At 48.4% G+C, this 26478-nt stretch overlaps 2 protein-coding genes across 2 annotated transcripts in view; one reads left to right on the top strand and one right to left on the bottom strand.

The window, feature by feature from the left end:
* Positions 1 to 374: 374 nt before the first annotated feature.
* On the top strand, positions 375 to 5077 carry LOC137304869 (uncharacterized protein C11orf98-like). Its single transcript, XM_067973665.1, has 4 exons — positions 375 to 481; positions 1690 to 1814; positions 3385 to 3482; positions 4725 to 5077. The coding sequence occupies exons 1-4, from the start codon at positions 407 to 409 to the stop codon at positions 4856 to 4858; spliced, it is 432 nt and encodes a 143-aa protein (XP_067829766.1). The 5' UTR covers positions 375 to 406; the 3' UTR covers positions 4859 to 5077.
* A 2295-nt stretch (positions 5078 to 7372) lies between these two features.
* The window catches only part of LOC137304961 (carboxy-terminal kinesin 2-like), a 32151-nt gene continuing 13045 nt past the window's right edge, over positions 7373 to 26478 (bottom strand). Inside the window, 16 exon segments of the mRNA XM_067973738.1 lie at positions 7373 to 8460; positions 9214 to 9289; positions 9382 to 9455; positions 10727 to 10866; positions 13035 to 13173; positions 13503 to 13670; positions 14816 to 14989; positions 16114 to 16230; positions 16628 to 16756; positions 17274 to 17441; positions 19229 to 19406; positions 22390 to 22454; positions 22457 to 22608; positions 23194 to 23262; positions 23807 to 23869; positions 25056 to 25146. Of these exon segments, the coding sequence (XP_067829839.1) occupies positions 8416 to 8460; positions 9214 to 9289; positions 9382 to 9455; positions 10727 to 10866; positions 13035 to 13173; positions 13503 to 13670; positions 14816 to 14989; positions 16114 to 16230; positions 16628 to 16756; positions 17274 to 17441; positions 19229 to 19406; positions 22390 to 22454; positions 22457 to 22608; positions 23194 to 23262; positions 23807 to 23869; positions 25056 to 25146 (1848 nt within the window). The 3' untranslated portion in view covers positions 7373 to 8415.

The raw sequence follows: 26478 nt of genomic DNA, 5'->3' as shown, positions 1-26478 counted from the left end.
CTCCACCCCCGGGGGCGGGGTCAGAGCACGTGACCGTCAGCTCCACTCCCCCAGGGGCGGGGTCAGAGCACGTGCCCGTCAGCTCCACCCCCCGGGGGCGGGGTCAGAGCACGTGACCGTCAGCTCCACCCCCGGGGCGGGGTCAGAGCACGTGACCGTCAGCTCCACTCCCCCAGGGGCGGGGTCAGAGCACGTGCCCGTCAGCTCCACCCCCCGGGGGCGGGGTCAGAGGACGTGACCGTCAGCTCCACCCCCCCGGGGGCGGGGTCAGATCACGTGGCCGTGAGCTCCACCCCTGGGGGCGGGGTCAGAGCACGTGACCGTTATCCTGCAATCGCCCTTTGCTCGGTGGTCCCGCCCCCGCTCTGTCCCATTGGGTGTTTAGGAGGTGATTGACGGGACGCGAATGTCTCTACTTCCGGTTTGTGGAACTCGTGGAGAGAACATGGCGCCGGGAGGGAAAATCAACCGCCCCAAAACCGTGAGTGAGGGGGAGGGGGAGGGGGAGGGGGAGGGGGGGGGGAGGGGGGAGGGGGAGGGGGGGGGAGGGGGGAGGGGGGAGGGGGAGGAGGAGGAGAGGGGGGGGGGACCGGATTAGAGAGACGCGATTTAAGGGGCCGGCCCTTAAAGTGATCAAAGCTCAAAGGGAACGAGGGTCCGGAGCTGACCCACATTCTCCATTCTCCACACCCCCCCCCTCCCGAGGGTCCGGAGCTGACCCACATTCTCCACCCCCGCCCTCCCCCCCAGGGTCCAGAGCTGACCCACATTCCCCACCCCCCCCCCCCCCCCCCCCCCGAGGTCCAGAGCTGACCCACATTCTCCACCCCCCCCCCAGGGTCCAGAGCTGACCCACATTCTCCACCCCCCCCCCCCCAGGGTCCAGAGCTGACCCACATTCTCCACCCCCCCCCCCCCCAGGGTCCAGAGCTGACCCACATTCTCCACCCACCCCCCCCCGAGGTCCAGAGCTGACCCACATTCTCCACACCCCCCCCCCCCGAGGTCCAGAGCTGACCCACATTCTCCACACCCCCCCCCCAGGGTCCAGAGCTGACCCACATTCTCCACCCCCCCCCAGGGTCCAGAGCTGACCCACATTCTCCACCCACCCCCCCCCCCCGAGGTCCAGAGCTGACCCACATTCTCCACCCCCCCCCCAGGGTCCAGAGCTGACCCACATTCTCCACCCCCCCCCCCAGGGTCCGGAGCTGACCCACATTCTCCACCCCCCCCCCCCCCCAGGGTCCAGAGCTGACCCACATTCTCCACCCCACCCCCCCCCCCCCAGGGTCCAGAGCTGACCCACATTCTCCACCCCCCCCCCCCAGGGTCCAGAGCTGACCCACATTCTCCACCCCCCCCCCCCCCCCCCGAGGTCCGGAGCTGACCCACATTCTCCCCCCCCCCCCCCCCACCGAGGTCCAGAGCTGACCCACATTCTCCACCACCCCCCCCCCCCCCCGAGGTCCAGAGCTGACCCGCATTCTCCACCACCCCCCCCCCCCCCCGAGGTCCAGAGCTGACCCGCATTCTCCACACCCCCCCCCCCCCCCCAGGGTCCAGAGCTGACCCACAGCCCCATCCCGACCGATGTGAACTTTTCTCTTCTGGTGAAAGGAGCCTGAGCGGTCGAGTGTTCCGCGTTCGATGTTTAGTTACTTTTATTCGCCCTGTTTTTGTCTGCAGGAGTTACAGAGAAACCTTTTCAAAAGACGGCGAGTTCTGGGGAAAGAGAGGAGGAGAAAGCACCAAGTGGTGGGTGCAGTGATTGACGAGGGGCTCATCACCAGGCATCACCTGAGGAAGAGATGGTGAGAAACCAGAACAACAAACCTCCCCCTGGAACAAGAGCGCAGCGGCAGGTGGAACCCACCCCCGGTCTCTCGCCCGCCCGCGCCCCCCCCCCGGTCTCTCGCCCGCCCGCCCCCCCCCCCCCCCCGGTCTGTGAGGGACGGATCGGGATAATTTTAGGGGTCTGAGAGGGACAGATCGGGATAATTTTAGGGGTCTGAGAGGGACAGATCGGGATAATTTTAGGGGTCTGAGGGACAGATCGGGATAATTTTAGGGGCCCGAGGGACAGATCGGGATAATTTTAGGGGTCCGAGGGACAGATCGGGATAATTTTAGGGGTCTGAGGGACAGATCGGGATAATTTTACAGGTCTGAGAGGGACGGATCGGGATAATTTTCGGGGTCTGTGAGGGACAGATCGGGATAATTTTAGGGGCCCGAGGGACAGATCGGGATAATTTTCAGGGTCTGAGAGGGACGGATCGGGATAATTTTCGGAGTCTGTGAGGGAAGGATCGGGATAATTTTAGGGGTCTGAGAGGGATCGGGATAATTTTCGGGGTCTGTGAAGGACAGATCGGGATAATTTTCGGGGTCTGAGAGGGACAGATCGGGATAATTTTCGGGGTCTGAGAGGGACAGATCGGGATAATTTTCGGGGTCTGAGAGGGACAGATCGGGATAATTTTCGGGGTCTGAGAGGGACAGATCGGGATAATTTTCGGGGTCTGAGAGGGACAGATCGGGATAATTTTCGGGGTCTGAGAGGGACAGATCGGGATAATTTTCGGGGTCTGAGAGGGACAGATCGGGATAATTTTCGGGGTCTGTGAGGGATCGGGATAATTTTAGGGGTCTGTGAGGGACGGATCGGGATAATTTTAGGGGTCTGTGAGGGACAGATCGGGATAATTTTAGGGGTCTGTGAGGGACAGATCGGGATAATTGTGCAGGTCTGTGAGAGGCTTTGTCCCCGGGACAGATGAAACTAATGTCTGCACAGCACCAACATCATCATGTGCAAGTGCCCAGATTGCGGGTGTGTTCCCAGTGCATGAGGCTGTCGCAGGTCACACCAACCTGTGATGCCACCCCCACCCCCCCTTAGACTCGGTGAAAGCGAATTCTCCCATCGCCCCTGTGCTCGCTGACCTACATTGGATCCCGGTCCGGGAACATCTTGATTTTAAAATTCTCATCCTTGTGTTCAAATCCCTCCGTGACCTCGCCCCTCCCTATCTCTGTAACCTCCTCCAACCCTCCCAGATCTCTGCCTCCTCCAATTCTGGCCTCTTGCACAGCCCCGATTTTAATCACTCCATCATTGGCGGCCGTGCTTTCAGCTGCCTCGGCCCGAAGCTCTGGAATTCCCTCCCCAAACCGTGCTCTCCTTTAAGATCTCCTTAAAACCCACCTCTTTGACCAAGCTTTTAATTGCCTATCCTAATACCTCCTCCTTTGGAGATTATTATTTTTCTGATTATGCTGCTGTGATGGGATGGTTTTGTACTTTAACAGTGCGGTCTAATGCAAGTAGATGTTGCTGAGTTGCAGCATTGTGATTATTCACTTTCTTGTTGTTTATAGCTCGAGTAAGAGGGCGAATATCACACTCTCAGGGAAAAAGAGGAGGAAGTTACAGAAACAGATCCAGCACAGTCAGAGGGAGAGATCTGTAATGGACGGTACGGTTACAGCATTTCTTGTGGTTCCCCCGGACTTCCCCCTTCCCCCCCGGACTTCCCCCTTCCCCCCCGGACCCTCCGCCGTTCCCCCTCCCCCCGACCCTACTTCACACAATCCTGTACTGAGTGTGACAAATGTTTACACAACTTACATTTTGCTTGTAATAAAAACAGAAAATGCTGGAAAAGCTCAGGTCAGGCAGCATCTGTGGAGAGAGAAAGGGTTAATGTTTCAGGTCAATGACCCTTTGTCAGGACTGGTAGGTGAAAGGTCATCGACTTGAAACGTTAACTCTGTTCCTCTCTCCACAGATGCTGCCTGACCTGAGTTTTTTTTCCCCAGCGTCTGAAGTATTTTGCTTGTAGTCAGCCATTCCAGGCGTAGTCCAAGGTAGATGGAATCATAGACTGATGCAGCTCAGGAGGTTGCCGCTCAGCCCACCCTACACTCTGGTGCTCCCCCACCTCCCACTGCACTCTCCACCATTTAAAGCTCACAAGTCACTATTGTCTCCTTGCCCAACTCGATGATTCTGGATGACCACTATTAGGGAAATTGACTGCAGCCTGTGCTAATGGGCAATGGAACAGTGCCTTGTTCCTCCATTCAGTTCCCCCCTGTGCTGGCTCTTCAAAATTCCTCAAAGTTAGAAACCATAATTTTTAGGCCCCATAATAAATTCTGCTCCTGTGCCACTGATTCCATTCCCCTGAACCTATTCAGTCAGGCTAAATCAAACCAACCTGTTCAACCCAATGTTCAATCAGCCAGACCCCCTGCCATCTCTGCACGACTGCCTGCTTCCAAGTCTCCCTCAGCCACCCCCCCCCCCCAACACTGATCAATCCCGATCTGCTCATTTGTCACCTTCCTAGACTATTTCCCCAGTGCTCTCCTGCCCTCCAACACCAGCTTATGCAGAATGCTGCCTCAGAATTCCCTGTCTCTATATTAAATGTGAAAATCTGCAACGTTCCCTTTGTGGACTCACCCCCATCCTAGCCTCTAATATCTCTCCCCCACCCCTGCCTTCCTTCCTCTCCAGCACCCTGGTTGTCAGCTGCCTTACCCTACACTCTGGTGCTCCTAGCTGCACTCTCCACCATTTAAAGCTCACAAGTCACCATTGTCTCCTTGCCCAACTCGATCTGCAGCTCCACGTCCATTCCTATATTTGGGGGCATTTGTCGACGAGTGTTTAGAACATAGCAACACAATGTCTTTCCTCTTCACATCTGTAGTTGAATCTGCTCCAGCGACGATCAGGCTGACTGACAACATGGAGGTGGAGAGCGGCAGAGGCAAGAAAAGGAAAGGAGGGAAGGTGGTGGATGTGGACATGAAAGAGGAAGAAACAGTGAAACACTCTGGCTGAAATGCACACAGATGTCAAGGTTTAATGGTAACTGCTGCAGCCCAGGGCTGTCAGTCAGAGGTTGGGGATGGTCTTAGGGACTTCATTGCTGTCACTGTACATAACCCGGCTCCCAGAGAGATTTCCTCTTCCCTACTTAGTCAATGGTAAATTACCATTTGGCTGAGCAAGTGCACAAACTCCCAGCTACTGTAACTGGAAATAAAGAATTAATACAAAGTGGTAGCACTGTTCCATTATTGTTGGAACCCACAGGAATTCCTGTTAATTTGAGGTGGCTTGGATGCTGCTCACTCCCACACAATAAATCAAAAGGATCTATAGGTTGAAGGAGGAATCTCTGTTCTTAGATAAGGCCATGGGATCTAATGAGAGCACAGGATGGATTGGCCCTCTGCTGCTCTATTATTCTGGATGACCACTATTAGGGAAAGTGACTGCAGCCTGTGCTAATGGGCAATGGAACAGTGCCTTGTTCCTCCATTCAGTTCCCCCCTGATTTCTGGTGTGGATATCCTGTGTTCCAGCAGATCTGTACAACATGGGCCTCTTTAGTTAGTTTTTCTTTCAACCCCACTATTCCTCTGCTCCATAGTCCACTTTTGGACACATCATTCCTAGAGTCTGGCTTGGCTTTTTGATGATGTGGAGATGCCAGTGATGGACTGGGGTGGACAAATGTAAGGAATCTTACAACACCAGGTTATAGTCCAACAAATTTATTTTAAAATCACAAGCTGACAAAGGGGATAATCTCCGAAAGCTTGTGATTTTAAAATAAATTTGTTGGACTATAACCTGGTGTTGTAAGATTCCTTACATTTGGCTTTTTGATAGTTAATCATTCAAAAACTATCAGTTCTTCCCCTCTATCTTGTTGCATTGATCCCAGTAAGTGGGTAAATTATGGGAAACCTCTTGGGCAAGCCAAGCAGAGGTCAAACCGGATCCCAGGAAAGTGTGCAGGGTAGTTCCCTGGTTAGGACGCAGTTACTTTTGAAAACCTTGCATGGGGATAGAAACACTAAGGCAACAAATTGGATGACGTGACCTACACAGGAGATGATACCAGCCCAGACTAGTGCTGCTGAGATCGATCAAGGGAACCAGAGGATCACACCAAACCACTCGGACTGATACCAAGAGGGAATCAAGGGGAAGAACTCTCCAGTGGCTGGAGTCATACCTAGCACAAAGGAAGATGGTAGTGGTTATTGGAGGGCAGTGTCCTAGGCCCAACCATCTTCAGCTACTTCATCAATGACCTTCCCTTGAGACAAACCACAGAACTTTTGGTGCAGATGCATCAACATCCTGGGGGTCACCATTGACCAGAAACTGAACTGGACCAACCACATAAATACTGTGGGTACAAGAGCAGGTCAGAGGCTGGGTATTCTGCGGCAAGTGACTCACCTCCTGACTCCCCAAAGCCTTTCCACCATCTACAAGGCACAAGTCAGGAGTGTGATGGAATTCTCTCCACTTGCCTGGATGAGTGCAGCTCCAACACAAGAAGCTCGACACCATCCAGGACAAAGCAGTCCACTTGATTGACACCCCATCCACCACCCTAAACATTCACTCCCTTCACCACCGGCGCACTGTGGCTGCAGTGTGTACCATCCACAGGATGCACTGCAGCAACTCGCCAAGGCTTCTTCGACAGCACCTCCCAAACCCGCGACCTCTACCACCTAGAAGGACAAGAGCAGCAGGCGCATGGGAACACCACCACCTGCACGTTCCCCTCCAAGTCACACACCATCCCGACTTGGAAATATATCGCCGTTCCTTCATCTTCGCTGGGTCAAAATCCTGGAACTCCCTCCCTAACAGCACTGTGGGAGAACCTTCACCACACAGACTGCAACGGTTCAAGGCGGCGGCTCACCACCACCTTCTCAAGGGCAATAAATGCCGGCCTCACCTGTGACACCCACGTCCCATAAACAAATTTGAAAAAAAATCACACCAAACCACTCAAGGACTGATACCAAGAGGGAACCAGAGGATCATACCAAATCACTCAGGCACCAGCTGGCCAGTAAGAGCAGGCTACCTTGAACAGGGATGGTGCATAGCCCAGGGTAGTTTTTTTGGCGGGGGGGGGGGGGGGTGGAGAACCCACCCCACCCGAGAGCAGGGACTGGCACACACAGTTCACAAGTTCAACAGCCTACACGTGATCTTATGAAGACGAGATAAGAAAAGAGCAGCTAGTGTATTAAGTTTGTCCCATACTGTCGTGAATCATCTCATGCACACCCCGATCCTCACTGGGGAGGTGCAGCATATTTTTTTCTTCCAGCATGGAGGAGAGTCAGTGACTGTGGTGATGTGAAGACATTTACAAGGTGCGTGGCCCTGCCCAACATCCTTGTTCATCCGACCTCCGCCCATTTTCTGCTCCACTGTATCTTGCTTGCTGCTTCAAGCCCAAGAGCCTGGCTGCGTTCAGTCTCCTTCCCTAACTTAACAGTAGGTGACTAGAACATCCAAGTAACACTGCTGGTGGGTCAATACAGCTTTATTAGCATCTTCTGAAAATTAACTTGTTACAATATCATACAATATACTGGTTTTACACCGTCTTATAGTTAAAAATAGTTGGGTTTCCTGTTGCACCATAATTGGATTTTTTTTCAATGTCTGGAATATTCACAATGACATTTCATGGTGTATTAAGTGAGGGTCATCCATGGTACAAGGGAGTGCACCACAGTACACTACAGCATACTATGGATGGACTTCAATCACCAGTACAGTGTGTCAGCTGAAGAACACAAATAGGAATAACTGCATCCTTTGCAAAAGGAACATTTACTGGTTACAAATACAAGGGCAAGACATTAAAATCAATAATTACTGAATAAAAAGCAGGATCTCGATGCACTGAGGCTTAATACTCAGCTGCACGTTTCAAACCAGGATACTCAGCATGTCGCTGCATCTCTAGTATCAATGACTAGCTACCTTCAGTGAAGACTGCAGGCAGCTCCAATACATGTTCAAAATGACCATTATATTTTTTTTTTACAAATTCACCCCCTATAAATGAGAAGCACAATCCCCACAGTGACCCCCAAAATATGGGTCTACTGGATTGGGCTAATGGTGTGTTAAGTCCACCTATTGGGTGGCAGGTGAGTTCAAGTGACAGGCAGCTGGAGATCCTCACCAATAGCTGCTTGTTCAGGTGAACAGGTCCAATGTTTGGAGGGATGGCAGCTAATCAGGACCAGGTAACCTCCCCCAGGACACTTCAGTGATCAGACCACGAGTGGGGATTCTACCCTACTCCCCTACACTCCCCATCCACCATAAACAGATATTCCACACTAAACTTCACAATATACAGAAGCATGTTTGTACAAACGTACTACATTTGAAGCAGATGACTGGTGACAGAAAGCTCAACCCTGTTCTGCATTTTACAACAGGCTTTTAATGCCACCCATTTAAAAAGGTAGAGATTTGAGAAGTATTTTGAATGAGAGTATTTACAGTTTTTGGCTCATGGACTGTATGACTGGATTGGACTGTAGTTACTGATCCTATTTCCGGTTCACCTGTGCTGTCCCAATCACACACTCATTCACCTGAAAAAAAAAAACAATTTAGCAAGGTGAACAGAGTTAAGGTCAAAGAGTGATCCCACACATAACTGACAAGAGCATAACCTACTGAGGAAAGTCTCTGCATTCCTAGTGCAGGTCACTGAACAGTGATCAGAAGGAATGTTAGATCTGGTTCCACCCTCTAGAGGCTAATTATGGCAGATGGGACCGAGATCTATATGGATCAGCTGCTCAATAAACGGAGAAAGGATTGTGTACATGACTTGTACTGTCAGTTAGTCATTTGTTACACAAGGCAGCTTGTACTGTTGTGCTCATCACATGAAGTTTGATAAATGCTGTGCATTCCTTTTCTGGTCCATGCCAGTTTGGTACAGCAGTGTGCATGAATACTGGGTGAAAAGCAACTCAAACATTCACCACAGCTTTAGTCCAGCTTTTCTCGACTACATTGGCTCTCGAGCTGCAAAACACATTGAGCTCAGGGATAAAGGACAGACTACTTAGATAGCAAACCCTGGATCATGCACAAAGGATGGAGCAAAACAGAGAAGCTGATTTACTGTTTTGTTATGGAACTAACATAAGGAATCTTGATCACAGCCATGTTTCAGTATCTGCCCACTTCACTACACCAAGGAGCTGGTGTGCTGGGACTCGAAGCCTTGCCCTGTACTGAAGTCCTGCATTAATCTCATTGTACTCCATCATAAATCACATTTAGAAGCTGAGTTTCTGCAACGGGGGTATTAACCATTTGAATTCTTAACGTACCTTACTGGCAAAGCGCAAGGAATTGAGCGACTCACTGAAGTTCTCCTCTAGAGGAGACACGTTCACAAACATCAGCCTGCAAGAGAAAGGGTTCAGATTTCAAAAAAAAAAATCACAAAATACATCAATGGAATGTCATTTGACTGACTGGAGGAGAAAGCAGCTTACATCTTTGAATTGCCTCCTAAACTATTCTGAAGCAGGTAGGTCAGCTTGCTGTTGCGGTACGGGATGTGGGACTCCTAGAAAATAAGTGATGAGATTATGAGGAAAATAACTCTACCCACCAGCTCTGCACAGAGTTTCTACACACAGCTATTACTACAATGGACATTATATAATAGCACATCCCTCACATCTTACCAATAAAGATTTAACTGTTCAGGGAGGGAAAGGCAAGCATGTTGTGTGGACAAACCTTTTTCTCCTTACTGATTATAGGATTTAATCTTGCATTTATTCATTCAGTCCCTACTGCACACAGGTAGTTCAGATAAAACTTGTACAATAAAAAGGGTGGTTTTCCTCCCCCCCCTCAGCAGCACTGCCACTAACGAGCCAGAGCTGTCATTTTAAACATCCCAGACCTGAGAAGATGCATGTCCTTGCCCATCAGTATCAGCAGTTAGCCCTGACATGCCACCCACTGCCCCAGGTAAGAACACAGCAATAGCACAGTATTTAAAACCACCTGAGATGGTACAAAATAGCCTTGTTTAAATAAAAAGCTCAAGGGCCAACACACTGCACAGCTGTGACTGAGCAGGGTATCCATACATGGGCAAAATGGATAAATCTAAGAAAACCTACACTGAATTAATAGAGCTGTTGGTGGGTGGGGTGCAAATGTAACACTCCAGATCTCAGGTGGGACTGAGGAGGCATGTGGAGAGAAGGAGCAAAAAAAGGACAGAAACAGCAGCCTGGATTTTAACCTAACTCCACTGACTTCAGTGTGTGTCAGCCATGGCTCACAGTGGGTAGCACTCTTGCCCGAGTCAGAAGGTCATGGGTTCAAGTCCCATTCCAGAGACTTGAGCACAAAATCCAGGCTGACACTTCCAGTGGAGGGAGTGCTGCACTGTCGGAGGTGCCATCTTTCAGATGGGCAATTAAACCGAAGCTCTGTCTGCCCTCAGATTGAAATAATGCCAAGGGATCTTTTACAGAGCAGGGGAGTTCTCCCTGGTGTCCTGGCCAATGTTTCTCTCAATCAACATCACTAGAACAGATAATCTGGTAATCATTGCTGTTTGTGGGATCTTGCTGTGCACAAATTGGCTGCCATGTTTCCTATATTACAACAGCACCTGCACTTCAAAAGTACTTCATTGGCTGTAAAGTGTTTTGTGACAGGCAGTGTATAAATGAAAGTTCTTTCTCCCAACCATGCTCCCTCCCCTCCCCCACCCCAAATGTTTTTTTTAAAAATCTGGTAGGGTGTAAAAGGGGCATTGAGCTAAACCAGCCCCATTCCCACTGCCAGGCTTTGACCTCCAATGCTGCATCTTACCTTGTTTGCCAGTGAGTTGATGACATGCCCAAGGCAGGAAAGACTGGTGTTGATAGCCTGTGCCTCCCGTAGACGATCTCCCTTCGAGTGAGACTTATCCAGGCGCTCACTGCCTGCCAGGTCCACCAGATTCAGGGTCGCTAAACCCATTGGGAGAGGGGAGGAACAAAACAACATGAGCATTAGCAAAAAACAAGGTCATCCTACAGGATTAGAAGCACAGAATGTTTGGCCTCCTCCAGTGCTCTCAGCTCATTAAAACCCACTTTGGGGGGGGGGGGAAAAGGGAAAAAGAGTAGAGAGTCTGGTCTCAAATTTAGAAAGGAGAGGACTGAAGGTTGACAGGCACAGTAATAGGCTCTCATTGTCCCATTGAATGGAAGTGATGTATCTGCCATTATAACTGAACCCACAGGAGTCAGGTACAGTCAAGAAACTACGTTATGGACACTGTTCATGTTTGACAACAGCCACAATCTGGGTAGTTAACAGTTTAATAACCAAATGCCTCATGGAGAAAGGGCTGTAGTAATTATTTTGGACAGCAAACACCATTACTACATTTCTGACATACAATGCAGTTTCTCAAACAAAGACAAGTAGTGTGGAAGAGAACTGTTTCCAGGGCAGTGGATAAACAAGAGGGAGAAAAGAGAAGAGGGGGCAATGGAAGGAGCAGGATCTTTAGGAGACACTTAAAGTAGGGAGGTGACAAGGTGGCACCACTGACTGAGTGTCTGCTGATTGTGTAGCAAGAAGCAGTCCAATCTAAAGAAGCTGTAGCTAAATATCTCTTTAGACACAGGATTGGAAGTAGAGAGGGACAAGCTATTGGCTTTTCACCTCTGGTTCAAATCTTACAGACTGATGGGATAAAAATCTCCTTCCTATGTTCAGTGACTTTGGCAATTGCCATCCAGTTCAGTTCCTGGCAGGAACAAGTGCACACAACCTGTCCCAAATGCTCATCGGAGATCCAGCAGAATGGCAGATATGGGAAGTGGGGAAATGTCACACTGGTGCAGTTAGGATTGTTGAGGTTGAGGCAGTGTTTTTGAGACAAACCACAGAACTTCTGGTGCAGTGTAGCAGATGCAGCATCAACATCCTGGGGGTCACCATTGACCAGAAACTTAACTGGACCAACCACATAAATACTGTGGCTACAAGAGCAGGTCAGAGGCTGGGTATTCTGCGGCAAGTAACTCACCTCCTGACTCCCCAAAGCCTTTCCACCATCTGCAAGGCACAAGTCAGGAGTGTGATGGAATACTCTCCACTTGCCTGGATGAGTGCAGCTCCAACACCACAAGAAGCTTGACACCATCCAGGACAAAGCAGCCCACTTGATTAGCACCCCATCCACCACCCTAAACATTCACTCCCTTCACCACCGGCGCACAGTGGCTGCAGTGTGTACCATCCACAGGATGCACTGCAGCAACTCGCCAAGGCTTCTTCGACAGCACCTCCCAAACCCGCGACCTCTACCACCTAGAAGGACAAGAGCAGCAGGTACATGGGAACACCACCACCTGCACGTTCCCCTCCAAGTCACACACCATCCAGACTTGGAAATATATCGCCATTCCTTCATCGTCGTTGGGTCAAAATCCTGGAACTCCCTTCCCAACAGCACTGTGGGAGAACCTTCACCACACGGACTGCAGCTGTTCAAGAAGGCGGCTCACCACCACCTTCTCAAGGGCAATTAGGGATGGGCAATAAATGCTGGCCTTGCCAACGACGCCCACATCCCATGAACAAATAAAAAAAAATCTGGGAGCAGACGTGCTCCCTGAAATGCAAAGTGCACTATTTCCAAGTGCACTCTCTCATTCTTTTGTTGCAATGTACAGCAGGGAGTGTGTCAGGTCATTTAGATTACACATTAAGAGCATTTAAAGCTGATACTCAATGAGCATCAGTAACTAGTCAGTGCAGAGTCCCAGTTAGTTTTATCAAAAGTAACACCACTACCCCCAGGGGCTGTGCACACATCTTAATGGGGCCTTTAGTTGGGCACCTATGAATCAGTGCTGCCCTACAGCAACACATAGGAACTGGGTTAGCAGCCTGGACAAGCCTCAGAAGTGGTTGTGTGTTCATTGGGCTGTACAGGTAGGACCTGATTTGTATATTGTTTGGTGCAGTGGCATATAAATGCAGTATAAAGAGGGACAGCAGCCAGAATGACCAGAGCTTCAGGTCTACATACAAGCCCCACAACCAGGCTTCTAATTCGGAACACTGAAGCCCAAACTCTGCCCATCACTAGCTAACGGGAAATGTTGGGACAGATACTCACATGTGTACTGGAGATCGCGGGTAGAATTACTCCCTTCAATCTTCAGCTGGAAGACACTGTGGCTTCGTGAGGAACGGTCATTTGCTGCTGTTCGCGCCACAGAACGATTCGCTTTTGCGATGGTAATCAAATTATGAACCTGCGTGGGGAGGAGAAATAGCTTGAAACAGCTTAAGAATATAAGTTAAGTGCCCAGTGGTGCAAACCTGTCAGATGTAGGCAGGGAGCACAACAGAACACAGCAAGCCTTGCTCAGTTTCATCGTAAAGAAGTTACATTTGTTTACAACTTATGAAGAAATGTCACCGATTATCCAGCCCTGTTCCCACAAAAACAACCCGAATACAGATTGCAGTCCCTGCTTGCCTCGCTGGTGCTGAACTGAATTAATGGCACACTGCATAAACTGTCCATCAGCAGGCATTCTTTCACTCCTGAAAAGTTCAAGTTGTAAACACAAGTACCCACCTCATCCTCTGTGGTGACAGCGATGTATCGGAGGTTTGTAACGTACAGCTGTTCACTTTTTTTGCTGAGCCGTTTGATCTCATACTCGACATTTTTCTCCGTTTTTGTCATGAGCAAGTCACGAAGTGTCTCATTGTAGATCTCCAGAAAGCTGGCGGTGAATTTATACTGAAATAGATGCAAAAAAAGTGCTCAACACTTCACATGGATTATTGCAAGCCAGCCGAAGGAATTAACTGAAAGCAATTAACGTTTGAGTACCTGGTTGGACAGAAAGCAGGAGCATGAATAGCCACACATTCTAAAAAAAAATCAACTTTTGCACTGTTCGATCAGGGCCTGCTGGTACCAGGTCATGCTTCGTGAAGTGGAATCAGCACAAAACCCTAAGCTAAATTTGTGCCTTTAAAGCACTTTCCATTATTGAAATATTTGGGTTGTAACCAAACTCTGTCAGACATTGCAAATTCTGTAATTGGTACAGAATCCTTTTACCTCCCTCACTTCACAAGATTCAGTGTATACGTTGCACGTCTGATTTGCAAACCTGGGGTGCAATTTATACACTAGATTTTACAGCAATTCATGTTGGATTAAGGGCTGATGCACCAAACATATCAAGAGTATCTCTCCCCATATCCAAGGCACAGTGCGATAACAAATTAAAAGTACTACAACTTCATTACAAGGAAATCAGCTGCAGAGCATTGTTTGGGGTTTGAATTTCATCTCGCCTGAGTTGACCAATCATACAGATGGGCTCTACCTCTGGACTGGAGTGCCCAGGAGCATAACAGGAAGACAAGATATTCAGCTGCCGTCTGAATCCTCAGTGTATAAACCCACAGTACAAACAGCCCCTTAGGTGAGCTACCAGAGGGGGTTGATGTCTTTGAAAAAAATCTAAGCACGAGTCAGCACCTACAGGAGAGCAAGGAGTGTACTGGAGGGAGAACATAGACCAGACCTACACACTCCCTGCTCCAAACAAGCTATTGCACTGCATTATACTTCATATTAGATGAAAAACACGACTCATATGACACCAATCTCACTCACATTCTCAGACCCACCCCTGGTCTCCATCAGCATTGAGCTGGCTGCCAGGAAACATGCAAAAATGACTGGTAGTTAATTCACTTTGTTTCTCTTTCCTCCCACAGGAAACTGAAAGCAACCTCTGGGCATGGTGAAATTACTGAGACAAAATACCTCCTGCATGTCCTGGTAGGTGTACAAGGTGCTGGGGAGGTTAGCTGCTGCTACGTGCTCTGAATGCAGGGTAATGTATAGGATTTGCTGCAGTAACTCACCGTCCATCCCATGGCCTTCAATTTCTGGGCAGTTAAGAAGACCTGATCGACAGCTCGTGGAATCATCCCCTTGGTCTCACAGGTCAAATTGTCGGGACCTTCCATTGTAAAAGTCTTCCCACTGCCCGTTTGCCCATAAGCAAAAATGCACACGTTGTATCCATCCAAGGCAGACTGGAAAGAGGGGAAGGAAGACAGGCAGAGTTACTCTACATCAAATAGCATCTCCATTCCTACTGCCTGCATGGTCACAGGACTCTGATCACAATCTCAGCATCCTTCAAGATCCCAAAATAGTTACACTCCTTCCCCAAGTAACTCCATTTCCTACCCTGTCCTTCTCCAAAGCACCAACTCATTGGATACAGATCCAGGAGGCATGATGGGCATCATCCATTACCTAGTGAGTGGCAAAAAGCTATTTAATGCTGTGAGGCATCAGTCGGATCCAAACCTGACCAGGCATTGTCACACCCACACATTGCAGCAGGGGACTGTGGAGGGCAAGGGGCAGGATTCCTAGCTCCTCCGTGTCTCTAGTCCCAAAGCCTGGCCATACTAAGGTCAATGGCACTGTCCTTACTGCATAACTCAGCACAGGCCAGACATCAAACCCTGGGCCTTTCCATTCTGTTCAGTTTAGTACATAAATTAGTTCTTTTACCAGTCAGAGTATTGGGACAGCATGTTTAACAATAAAAAGATTCAATATGGAAGATATTGAAAATCTATTTCCTCTGGTGGGGGAATCCACATCAAGGGGGCATAATCTTAAATTAAGAGCTAGGCCATTTAGGAGTGAAATCAGGAAGCACTTTTCCACACAAAGGGTGGTGGAAATCTAGAACTCTTTCCTCCTCCCCTCCCTCCCCAAAAAGGCTGAGTGTCAAATGAAATTTTCAAGATTGAGATTGACAGATTTTTCATCATAAGGGTATCGAGGGATATGGAGCAACGCCGGGTAAATGGAGTTAGGGTTAGGGTACAGATCAGCCATGATCTAACTGAGTGGCAGGACAGGCTCATGGGGCTGAATGGCCTCCTCCTGTTCCTATAGTAATTTAATAATGTATTCATAGTTATTTGATGTAAACAAGAGTTAAAGTTTCACATGAGTTAGGCAGCAAACCTTGTTCCAGTTTAAACAGTGACCTCTGAAGGAGTATTCACCCAGAAAGACTGAGGTAGTGAGTAATTTAACATCTGCTCATTAGCAGCAATCTTAGCAGAAACCCCCTGCACCCTCAGAACTGAGGCAGCTTCCTATACAACACCGTTCGGGCCGTACTACATATTACCTGGACTAGCTGGGCGATTTCGTCAAATATATCTTCCTGCTTTGCCATTGGCTGGAAAACATGGTCAAAGCTGAAGTCGTATTTCACCTCTACTTTCCGATCGCGCCCAACGTGAGACTAGAGCCAGGGCCGGAGAGAAGGGGACAATATTAATAACTTCTAAACAACTAGATATTCAAGACTTCCTACTGAGCTGGTCTAGAGCCCAGGGAGGGGCAGCGTTTGGGTAAACATTAGAACTTTCCCTAATGCAGAATTCCACTTCAGAAATAATTCCCACTGTCATAAGGCGGCACCACATTCCACCCAGTAACTAAATGGAAACAGAAAGCAAGCAGAGTAAGTGGGCACTGCTGCAACACCATTCCATAGTCCCAGTGAAATCATTGGGGCAACCCTTCAGCAGAAAATGAAGGCCCTTGTCCTGTGCCAGAATCGAAGAGTCAGCGACAAATATTGCTGGTTACCACTTTGAAGGATCAGATACACAGAATGTATCTCCACACAAGCTTACCTCTTCCAATTTAGTCAAGGTGATCACCTTCTCATCACTGGCTGAGAACTGAATATGCTCAACTTCACCGCAATCTTCCTTCTCAGAATCTAGAACTGGTCGCGTACGGCAGAACACACGGATGTTACCCTGTAAGGGCCATGACAGAAAATTACTGGTCACACATGGGGCAAAAAAAAATTCCTCCAATCACCTACTGCTTGTGAAGACAGCTATGAACAAAGGAGAAAGCTCTTTGTGGCTGAGTGAGTGACCAACTGAGCCATACAGCCCAGCAAGGCCTCAGCTTCAATTCATAGTCTGAGCTGAGTTAATCCATTTATAGTTTGGGCCGGTTTGAGTGTGGCCCGACTGATGGCCCATAATTAGTCTGCCTTCATGAATAGCCATTTAGGCAAGGTACCTGAAGCTGACTGTTCCAAGGTAAGCATTGGGCCCATTGTACTTACAGAAGTGCTACACCCCCACTGCAGGCATCTATTCCAATCCCTGTACCACTCCATCTGTCCTCCTTCAATCCCCCACATACTTCCCATTTGTAATGCCCCCACCCCCAATGTCCAAAATCACCTGTATTTGGAGAACAGAAATGTGCCAGCACAAGTCCCTGATGGTAGCACTACTGGCTGCTTTGGGCCTCATGTACCTTGAGTTCTTGCACAGTATTGTGCAGCTTCCGCCTTTCCTGTTCTGTACGGTGCAGCCTTTCCTCCCGATCTGCCACCGCATCACGAAGTGATGCCATCATCCTTTGTTGCTCCTCTACGCACTTGACATTTTGTGCGAGCTCCTGCTCTCTCAAGGTCAGCTTCGCCTAGACAAAGAGTGGAAAGGCAGCCATTTAAAAAAAAAAGTGGCAGTAATTATTTTAGACACCACCTGAAAAGGGCACAATAGTAAACATGGTCCACAAGCACCCAAAACATCTGGCCCTGGTAACAGGGTGTAGAATCAGTTTAGTCGGTCAGTCTATCATCTATTAAACTGCAATTATATGCCTCTCCTACATGAAGAAAGATTAGGATTAAAGATGACACTAACCAAGTCCACTGCACAAAGCTGCCAATTCTAATTCAGCCTCCAAAGCCCACTAACAGAGCCCTGAAAACAAACTGCAGAAATTTTGCATTTTTGCGACTGGAAGGCTGTTTCCAGCGGGGTGCTGCAGGGCTCGGTACTAGGTCCTTTGCTTTTTGTGGTATACGTTTACGATTTGGACTTAAATGTAGGGGGCATTTGCAAATGACAAAGATAGGCCGTGTGGTTGATAGTGAGGAGGAAAGCTGTAGACTACAGGAAAATATCAATGGACTGGTCAGGTGGGCAGAAAAGTGGGAAATGGAGTTCAATCTGGAGAAGTGTGAGGTACGCCTTTGGGGAGGGCAAACCAGGCAAGGAAATACACAATAAATGGGAGGATACAGAGAGACCTTGGAATGCATGTTCACAGATCCCTGAAGGTAACAGGACAGATAGATAAGGTGGTTAAGAAGGCATATGGAATGCTTTCCTTTATTAGCCGAGACACAGAATATAAAAGCAGGGAGGTTATGCTGGAACTGTATAAAACACTAGTTAGGCCACAGCTCGAGTATTGTGTACAGTTCTGGTCACCATATTACAGGAAGGATGTAATTACACTAGAGAGGGTACAGAGGAGATTTACGAGGATGTTGCCAGGGCTGGAGAATTTTAGCAATGATGACAGATTGGATAGGCTGGGGTTGTTTTCTTTGGAACAGGAGGCTGAAGGATGATTTGATTGAGGTGTATAAAATTATGAGGGGCCTAGATAGAGTGGAAAAGAAGGACCTATTTCCCTTAGTGGATGGGTCAATAACCAGGGGGCATAGATTTAAAGTGATTGGTAGAAGGATTAGAGGGGAGCCGAGAGAAAAAATTTCACCCAGAGGGTGGTGGGGGTCTGGAACTCACTGCCCGAGAAGGTGGTGGAGGCAGAAACCCTCAACTCATTTAAAAAGTACCTGGATGTGCACCTGAAGAGCCGTGACCTGCAGGGCTGCAGACCAAATGCAGGAAAGTGGGATTAGGCTGGGTGGCTCATTTCTCAGCTGGTGCAGACACGATGGGCTGAATGGCCTCCTTCTGTGCCATAAATTTTCTATGATTCTAAATCCCTCACCTCACACATCCCATCCCTTTGCAGTGCTGGAACACAACCTACAGCTCAAGTGCTAAGATTATCAGTCAAAATTGTACCATCTCCCTCCAATCCTACGTTATTTTCCAGATTTCCTCTCGTGAAAAGGCAAGTCCTTCTGGGGGTAGTTTCAGGTGTGGCAGTGCAGCGGCTCGCTGGTACCTTATACAAGTGGCCAATGCCCAAATGGGAGCCTGTGATAATGAACACAATGGGACATCACAGCTGAGCTGAAACTTCTCACAGCATCAGTGCACCCTTCCAGTTTGGATCACTGCCTGCCTGTCCCCACCCAGAGTTGATCCATCTCCTCCCTAGCCAGATATACACCCTTACGCCTGTGAATTTAACCCCTTTAAGTTAAAGCACATTTTATAATGACTCACATCTAGATCCTTGGTGGAAAAAAAAAGTGAAAACATGTAGAAATGTGACACTACCTGAGTATCCATAACTACAGTGGAGAGAGTCAGATTGCTGGTCCTCAGTTCTTGAACTTGAGCAGTTAAGCGCTCGATTTCAGTTTCACGTCCCTGCAACACTCCCTGCATTGCAGCGTTCTCACTTCTGTACACCTCTAGCTCCACTTCTCTGCTCTTCAGCAACAACTCCATTGCCCTAAACAGAAGTGATGACCAGAGTCAGGGTTCCTGAGCTGCGACGAGTGGACACACACAACAAACAACTTGCATTTATATAGCGCCTTTAATGTAGTAAAACGTCCCGAGACACTTCACAGGAGCGATTATCAAACAAAATTTGACACTGGAGCCACAAAAGGAGATATTAGGACAGACTTAGTCAAAGAGGTAGGTTTTAAGGAGCATCTTAAAAAGGAAGGGTTTAGGGAGGGAATTCCAGAGCTTAGGGCCTAGGCAGCTGAAGGCACGGCCACCAATGGTGAAGCGATTAAAACAGAGGATATGCAAAAGGCAAGAATTGGAGGAGCGCAGAGATCTGAGGGTTGCAGGGCTAGAGGAGGTTACAGATAGTGAAGGGCAAGGCCATCACGTTACAGATGCTGACTGACTGCCTTTTCACAGACAACTGAACCTAAATCACAACACTAATTACAGGCTGAAGTACTGAATTTAATCATTTCAAATGAGCAAATTAGAAAGAGGCACAAGAGCAAGAAACAGGAGGTTCTCTGTATTTGAAGCACACAAATCAGCCATGATCAGCAGAGTGAGAAGGCAGTTTCTGACATTATAGGCACACACCTGAACTATAACCTGCCTTTCTCTTATAGACTGACTGACCTGCTGTTTGTTCCCAATACCTGCCATTTTTATATATTTGTACTGTGATTACTCTGACCTCGACCCATCTGCCAGTCCTACTATAAGAGGACAGTCTCCCCCCCCCCCCCCCCCCCCCCCCTGAAATACAGGCTGGGTTGGCAATTTAATCTTTATCAGAATCTCCTTGTTTTTCAGCAATCTGTTGTGCAATAGTTCAGAGGAAACCAATGACTTTGCAGAGACTCACGTGTAATGACACCCAGTGGTACTCACATGGCCTGGGACAATTGCAGCCCTCCTCCTCAATCACCTGATGTCCTTGGCAGTCTTGCTGCTTCATGTGCAGCCCCACCTTGCCTTCACTTAGAACCCCCAGGTGCCTCTATTTATACTGGTCCCAGCTGCAGACTGAGATGGGACTCAGCTCTCCAGCAAAAGGCTGCAAGGAAATGCTTGGAGGCTATTTTCCAGCTTTCATACAGCTGGTGAAAGGCCTAATGAAATATAACTATCATTCTTCAATTCTCATTCCCCTTTTTCCTGTCCAGCATGCCTGGACTCCACTTCATATGCCCACAATGGCAGTGACTGGAATGAGGAACTCACTAGTGCAGACCTGTGTCCCATCACTTGATGGGGAAACATTGCCAAGAGTGGGCCCATGGAAGGTAATCAGGATCGCAGTTCAGCCAGAAGTTGTGCATACGCCCCAGAAACATGGGGGGGGGGCGAGGGGAGGGTAAGGAAGAGTATCAAACATGGGGGGGGGGGGGGGCGCGAGTGGAGGGTAAGGAAGAGTATCAAACACGGGGGGGGGGGGCGAGGGGAGGGTAAGGAAGAGTATCAAACATGGGGGGGGGGGGGGCGAGGGGAGGGTAAGGAAGAGTATCAAACATGGGGGGGGGGGGGTGGGGAGAGGGGAGGATAAGGAAGAGTATCAAACATGGGGGGGCGAGGGGGAGAGTGGAGGGTAAGGAAGAGTATCAAACATGGGGGGGCGAGGGGGAGAGTGGAGGGTAAGGAAGAGTATCAAACATGGGGGGGCGAGGGGGAGAGTGGAGGGTAAGGAAGAGTATCAAACATGGGGGCGAGGGGGAGAGTGGAGGGTAAGGAAGAGTATCAAACATGGGGGGGGCGAGGGGGAGAGTGGAGGGTAAGGAAGAGTATCAAACATGGGGGGGGCGAGGGGGAGAGTGGAGGGTAAGGAAGAGTATCAAATATGGGGGGGCGAGTGGAGGGTAAGGAAGAGTATCAAACATGGGGGGGCGAGGGGGAGAGTAAGGAAGAGTATCAAACATGGGGGGGCGAGGGGGAGAGTGGAGGGTAAGGAAGAGTATCAAACATGGGGGGGGCGAGGGGGAGAGTGGAGGGTAAGGAAGAGTATCAAACATGGGGGGGCAAGGGGGAGAGTGGAGGGTAAGGAAGAGCATCAAACATGGGGGGGCAAGGGGGAGAGTGGAGGGTAAGGAAGAGTATCAAACATGGGGGAGGGGGGAGTGGAGGGTAAGGAAGAGTATCAAACATGGGGGAGGGGGGCGAGTGGAGGGTAAGGAAGAGTATCAAACATGGGGGAGGGGGGGGCGAGGGGGAGAGTGGAGGGTAAGGAAGAGTATTAAACATGGGGGCGAGGGGGGAGTGGAGGGTAAGGAAGAGTATCAAACATGGGGGAGGGGGGCGAGTGGAAGGTAAGGAAGAGTATCAAACATGGGGGAGGGGGGGCGAGGGGGAGAGTGGAGGGTAAGGAAGAGTATTAAACATGGGGGCGAGGGGGGAGTGGAGGGTAAGGAAGAGTATCAAACATGGGGGAGGGGGGGCGAGGGGGAGAGTGGAGGGTAAGGAAGAGTATTAAACATGGGGGCGAGGGGGGAGTGGAGGGTAAGGAAGAGTATTAAACATGGGGGCGAGGGGGGAGTGGAGGGTAAGGAAGAGTATTAAACATGGGGGAGGGGGGCGAGGGGGAGAGTGGAGGGTAAGGAAGAGTATTAAACATGGGGGCGAGGGGGGAGTGGAGGGTAAGGAAGAGTATCAAACATGGGGGAGGGGGGAGTGGAGGGTAAGGAAGAGTATTAAACATGGGGGAGGGGGGCGAGGGGGAGAGTGGAGGGTAAGGAAGAGTATCAAACATGGGGGCGAGGGGGGAGTGGAGGGTAAGGAAGAGTATCAGTGTGTAGTGTAACTAACATGGACAACATTTTTTTTGCAAGATGCAGTGAAACCAGCTGGTGAGCTTAGCAGGGAATTTTGTTCTTTGAGGTGCTATTTCTGCCATATATTGCAGATCTAATACAGCAACCCCTAGTTTAATTCCTGCCATTTATTACTTATGCAGCAATCTAACAATGCAATACTATACTAACTGCAGTTTGCTTTGCAATTCTTCAATCTGTGAGTTGGCAGCAGCCAATTCTTGCGCCCTCTCTGACCCATACTCTCCTGGAGTTGCCTGCTCTGCAGCTCTGAGACCTGTAGTCTGCCCGAGTACTCCAACATCTGTGTCTTCATGTCACCCAGCTGCACCTTCATGTCACCAAGGTGCCCCTTCAAATCCCAAGCAGGGCGCTTCTTGGATACAGCTGCTGGAGGCACAAAAATCAGTTTGTTGCTTTTTAAAATGCAGCTATATCAGCAATGAAAATTGCAAACTGTAGTTACAGCTACAAAACAAATTTACAAAACATAACAATTTGCTGGTATATAAAAGTCAAATGACTTAGACTCAAATTACCTACACTAATGTGGTGCTCAGGTTCATGGCCATGAAGCATATTTGGAATTGGAGCACACTGAATTTGGGTAAAAACTATCCTAAAGACACCCATCGTCATCTTAACCCACAGCACTGGCAAACAGTGCCCTTTACCCACATCAAATGCTCTATTGAACTGAATCCTTCAATAGATGTATGTAAAACTACTAGATCTGCAGACACATACAGGAATTTAGAATTCATGCCCATTATATGCAGGCTATAGTGAAGATCGCCCCCTTAACCCTTCCTTAGGACAGCACCAAGGATAACTATAGCATTAAAATCTTACACCAACATTAATGGTCTCTAAATATGCTTTGGAATTACATTAGGACCAGTGCCCCCACCCAAGGTGGTCTGCATTTTCAGGTTAAACCCCTGTTGGCACTGTATTAAACCCACAGTACTTTACCTGAGGTTTGGATGGAGCATACAGCCACTGCTGTTGCTGCCTTCAAAACAGTTGGCTTCTTCGTTATAGCTAAGAAATGAAGAGCATTAGAGGAGTGAACGGTTCTATGCCAGGTAAAGCATGCATCAGATCTCAAGAGACAGTAAACAAGTCAGAAAGGCTCATTACCAGCCTACAATTTGAATAGATGAAAATGGTCAATTATTAGTCGCAGGGTCTGAGTTACTTCAAGCTTCTCTCCACTTGGATTTTGCTCCTTTTACTCCCTCCCATGCATTGTACATCAGAAGGTATAATAACAGTATTAACAAAATGCTCGAGTGACTAACCCATATTGAGTCCATTTGACAAGGGCACACAGTCTCCTTCGCCCCTCCAGAACAGTGACGCAGCAGGAGTGAAGCGTCATCCTAATGCTCTACAGCAGCAGGTTACAACACCACAGGGCATTAACCATGCAATTGTTTTAAAAACCCTTTGTTAGTTCACATGGGTTTCGTTGCATTGGAGATTTGATTTCATGTCCTCTAGTTCAAACAGATTGTTCCTTCTGTCCCGGGGTGGGGTGGGGGGGGGGGGGAAAAAGAGAGAAAGAGGCAATAAACACACGTACCTCCAGCTACAGTGGCAGCAGAGCTCACAGGTCGACTCCTTGTCCCTACCCCTTTAACGGTTTAGCAAGTCTAACTGTAGAAAAGAACATGGTGCAGTTTTAAAAACAGAGCCCTACATAGATTGATCCATTAATTGTAAAACTAGAAAGCCCAGCAGAGCTGCCTCACATGCACACATGTTGTAAGCTTATGACCAGGTCAGGTATGGTCTGTGGTCATGTTAACTTTCAACAAACACTCCTGACTCATGTAGCACAAAGCTCACACAAGCACCATATGCTATACCACTCAACTGCTCAGATTATCTAAAATCATTAGACAGAACAGATTCTATCAGTCCAAGCCAGATTCAAACAGATCCCAGAGGCAAGGGTTTTAGCCACTGCATCACCCCATCCATCAAAAATCCTTTCCCAAATCACTGCCCTTTAGCCCCTCTTCCTGCTCCTAGAGTCTCTCCCAAAAGCACATTATAACAGCATTCTGCAGTGCTCTTCACTTGCAGGAAGACATCAAGTGTTTTACACTCAGAAGAGAGGGAATGTAGAGCAGGAGGGGGAAAGAGAGGAAACTGAGGGTCAGAGTGGCAGTTGAATAGAAAAGTTTCTGAAAGAGGGAGACATCAAGATTGAGGAACTAGGCAGGAATGTCAGGTGACAGGAGTGTAGCAACCAAAGGTGGAGTGGAGGAGGAGACCACGATTGGGGGGGGGGGGGTGCAGGCCAGCTGGAGACAGGCTACAGAACGATTTTAAAGCAGGACTGGGAATGTTGCAGTTAACTTGCTGAAGCTCTGGGAGGACTGGGTGATGAGGGTGGGACTTTTGGGTGAGACATTGTAAACGTTGACATTTGTAGAGGGTGAGAAAGTGAGGCCAACTTGGGAATTCTAACCATTAGCTAATGAAAGTACAGACTAAGGTTGCTCCCCAGGATCTGCACTCAGTAACTGAGCCGTGAGATATGTAGCCCAGGATTAACACACTTCCCTGAAACATTAATGCCTAAGTTTTTGGGGAACCCCTGGCAAATCCTTGGCACATGTGCCATGCACTTTGCCAACCTCATCGATGTGTACAACTGTGCACTAAGTTGCACCCAGTGGGCTTCACTGAATCTCTTCCCGGTAAGGATTTAATAGGCTGACAGCATGCAACTAAATTGGATTGTAAAGAAGAGAATGAAAAGCCTGCATGGATTCAGAGATCTGAAGCAAGGCACAGGTCACATACCTCTACACTGATTCAACCCCATCGAGGAATGGTTGACACCATTTTGTTGTTGGATGCAGAGTTGCCAGTTACATTGCTGCTCCGAAACTTCTTCGCAACCATAACCAGCTAAACAAGGGCAACAATTACATCTTGTTATCAGAGTTGTACACACACAGAAAACCTGAATTGGTTTATGGTCATTCAACAACAGCAACACAAAGCCTAGAAAAATAAATTGTAAACAATTTTACAACACCAAGTTATAGTCCAACAATTTTATTTGAAATTCACAAGCTTTCGGAGGCTTCCTCCTTCCTCAGGTGAGTGTTTTCACAACATTCACCTGAGGAAGGAGGAAGCCTCCGAAAGCTTGTGAATTTCAAATAAAATTGTTGGACTATAACTTGGTGTTGTAAAATTGTTTACAATTGTCAACCCAGTCCATCACCTGCATCTCCACATCATAGAAAAATAAAGTTATACCTGTCCCAAAATCATCCAGCTGCAGTACTCACTGCAACCTCAATGTGCAAGAACATTCCAGGCACCAGTCTTATTTTAAAAGCCTGATAGGTACGAAGTAATTTATCTTTAAATGTATTTACTCAGTTAGGTCCCATTCTCCAAGTAATGTGCTTGAAAATGACCACCCACTGTGGAGAGGCATTTACTTTTCCACCAGTAAATTAGCATCAACAACAGGTCTTTTTACACAAGCCAGCTCCTCCTCATTCAGTTCTCATACAGCTCTTCCTCTGGATCATGCAGCAAGTGCAAGCTGTGCTGCAGGGGATTGCAGCAGTAGGTGAAGAGGAACAAACCAATTATTAGAGATTGGAACACCAGCATTAACCTTAGCTTGGAGCCAGAAGATCATGGGTTCATTCCCACTCTAGAGACTTGAGCACAAAGCCTTGGCGACACTTCAGTGCAGTACTTAGGAGTGCTGCACTGTCGGAGATACTACGTCCTCTGATGAGACATTGAGTGGGCAGGAGGGGCCTCAATCTAAGTGGGCAAAGACCCAATGGCACAATTCAAAGAGTAAGGGAGTTCTCCTGGTCAACATTTGTTGTAAAAGGAAGGAACAAACCTACATTTATACAGCACCTTTCACTATCTGTGTCCCAAAGCGTTTTACGGCCAATGAAGTACATTTTAAGTGCAATTACTGTTGTAATGTAGGAAACGTAGCAGCCAATTTGCGTACAGCAAGGTCCCACAAACAGCAACGAGTTAATGACCAGATTATCTGTTTCAGTGATGTGGGTTGAAGAGTAAATATTGGCCAGGACACTGGGAGAATTCCCTGACTGCTCTATGAATAGTGCCATGGGATCTTTTACACCCACCTGAGGGGGGGGGGGGGTCTTGGTTTACAGCCTCATCTGAAAGATGGTCATCCTCAGCATTGCACTGAAGGGTCTAAACAGCAGCTCAAGTATGCAATGTGGGGCT

This window comes from Heptranchias perlo, chromosome 39 (assembly GCF_035084215.1).
Source record: "Heptranchias perlo isolate sHepPer1 chromosome 39, sHepPer1.hap1, whole genome shotgun sequence".
NCBI lineage: Eukaryota > Metazoa > Chordata > Chondrichthyes > Hexanchiformes > Hexanchidae > Heptranchias > Heptranchias perlo.
This window is presented reverse-complemented; position numbering and strand designations above follow the sequence as displayed.

What these genes read in the sequence shown, in the direction of transcription:
- LOC137304869 (XM_067973665.1), top strand. Translation starts at nt 407, where the DNA reads ATGTCTCTACTTCCGGTTTGTGGAACTCGTGGAGAGAACATGGCGCCG. An exon ending in CATCACCTGAGGAAGAGATG is followed by an intron (nt 1,815 to 3,384) that starts GTGAGAAACCAG and finishes TGTTGTTTATAG; the next exon opens with CTCGAGTAAGAGGGCGAATA. An exon ending in GGAGAGATCTGTAATGGACG is followed by an intron (nt 3,483 to 4,724) that starts GTACGGTTACAG and finishes TCACATCTGTAG; the next exon opens with TTGAATCTGCTCCAGCGACG.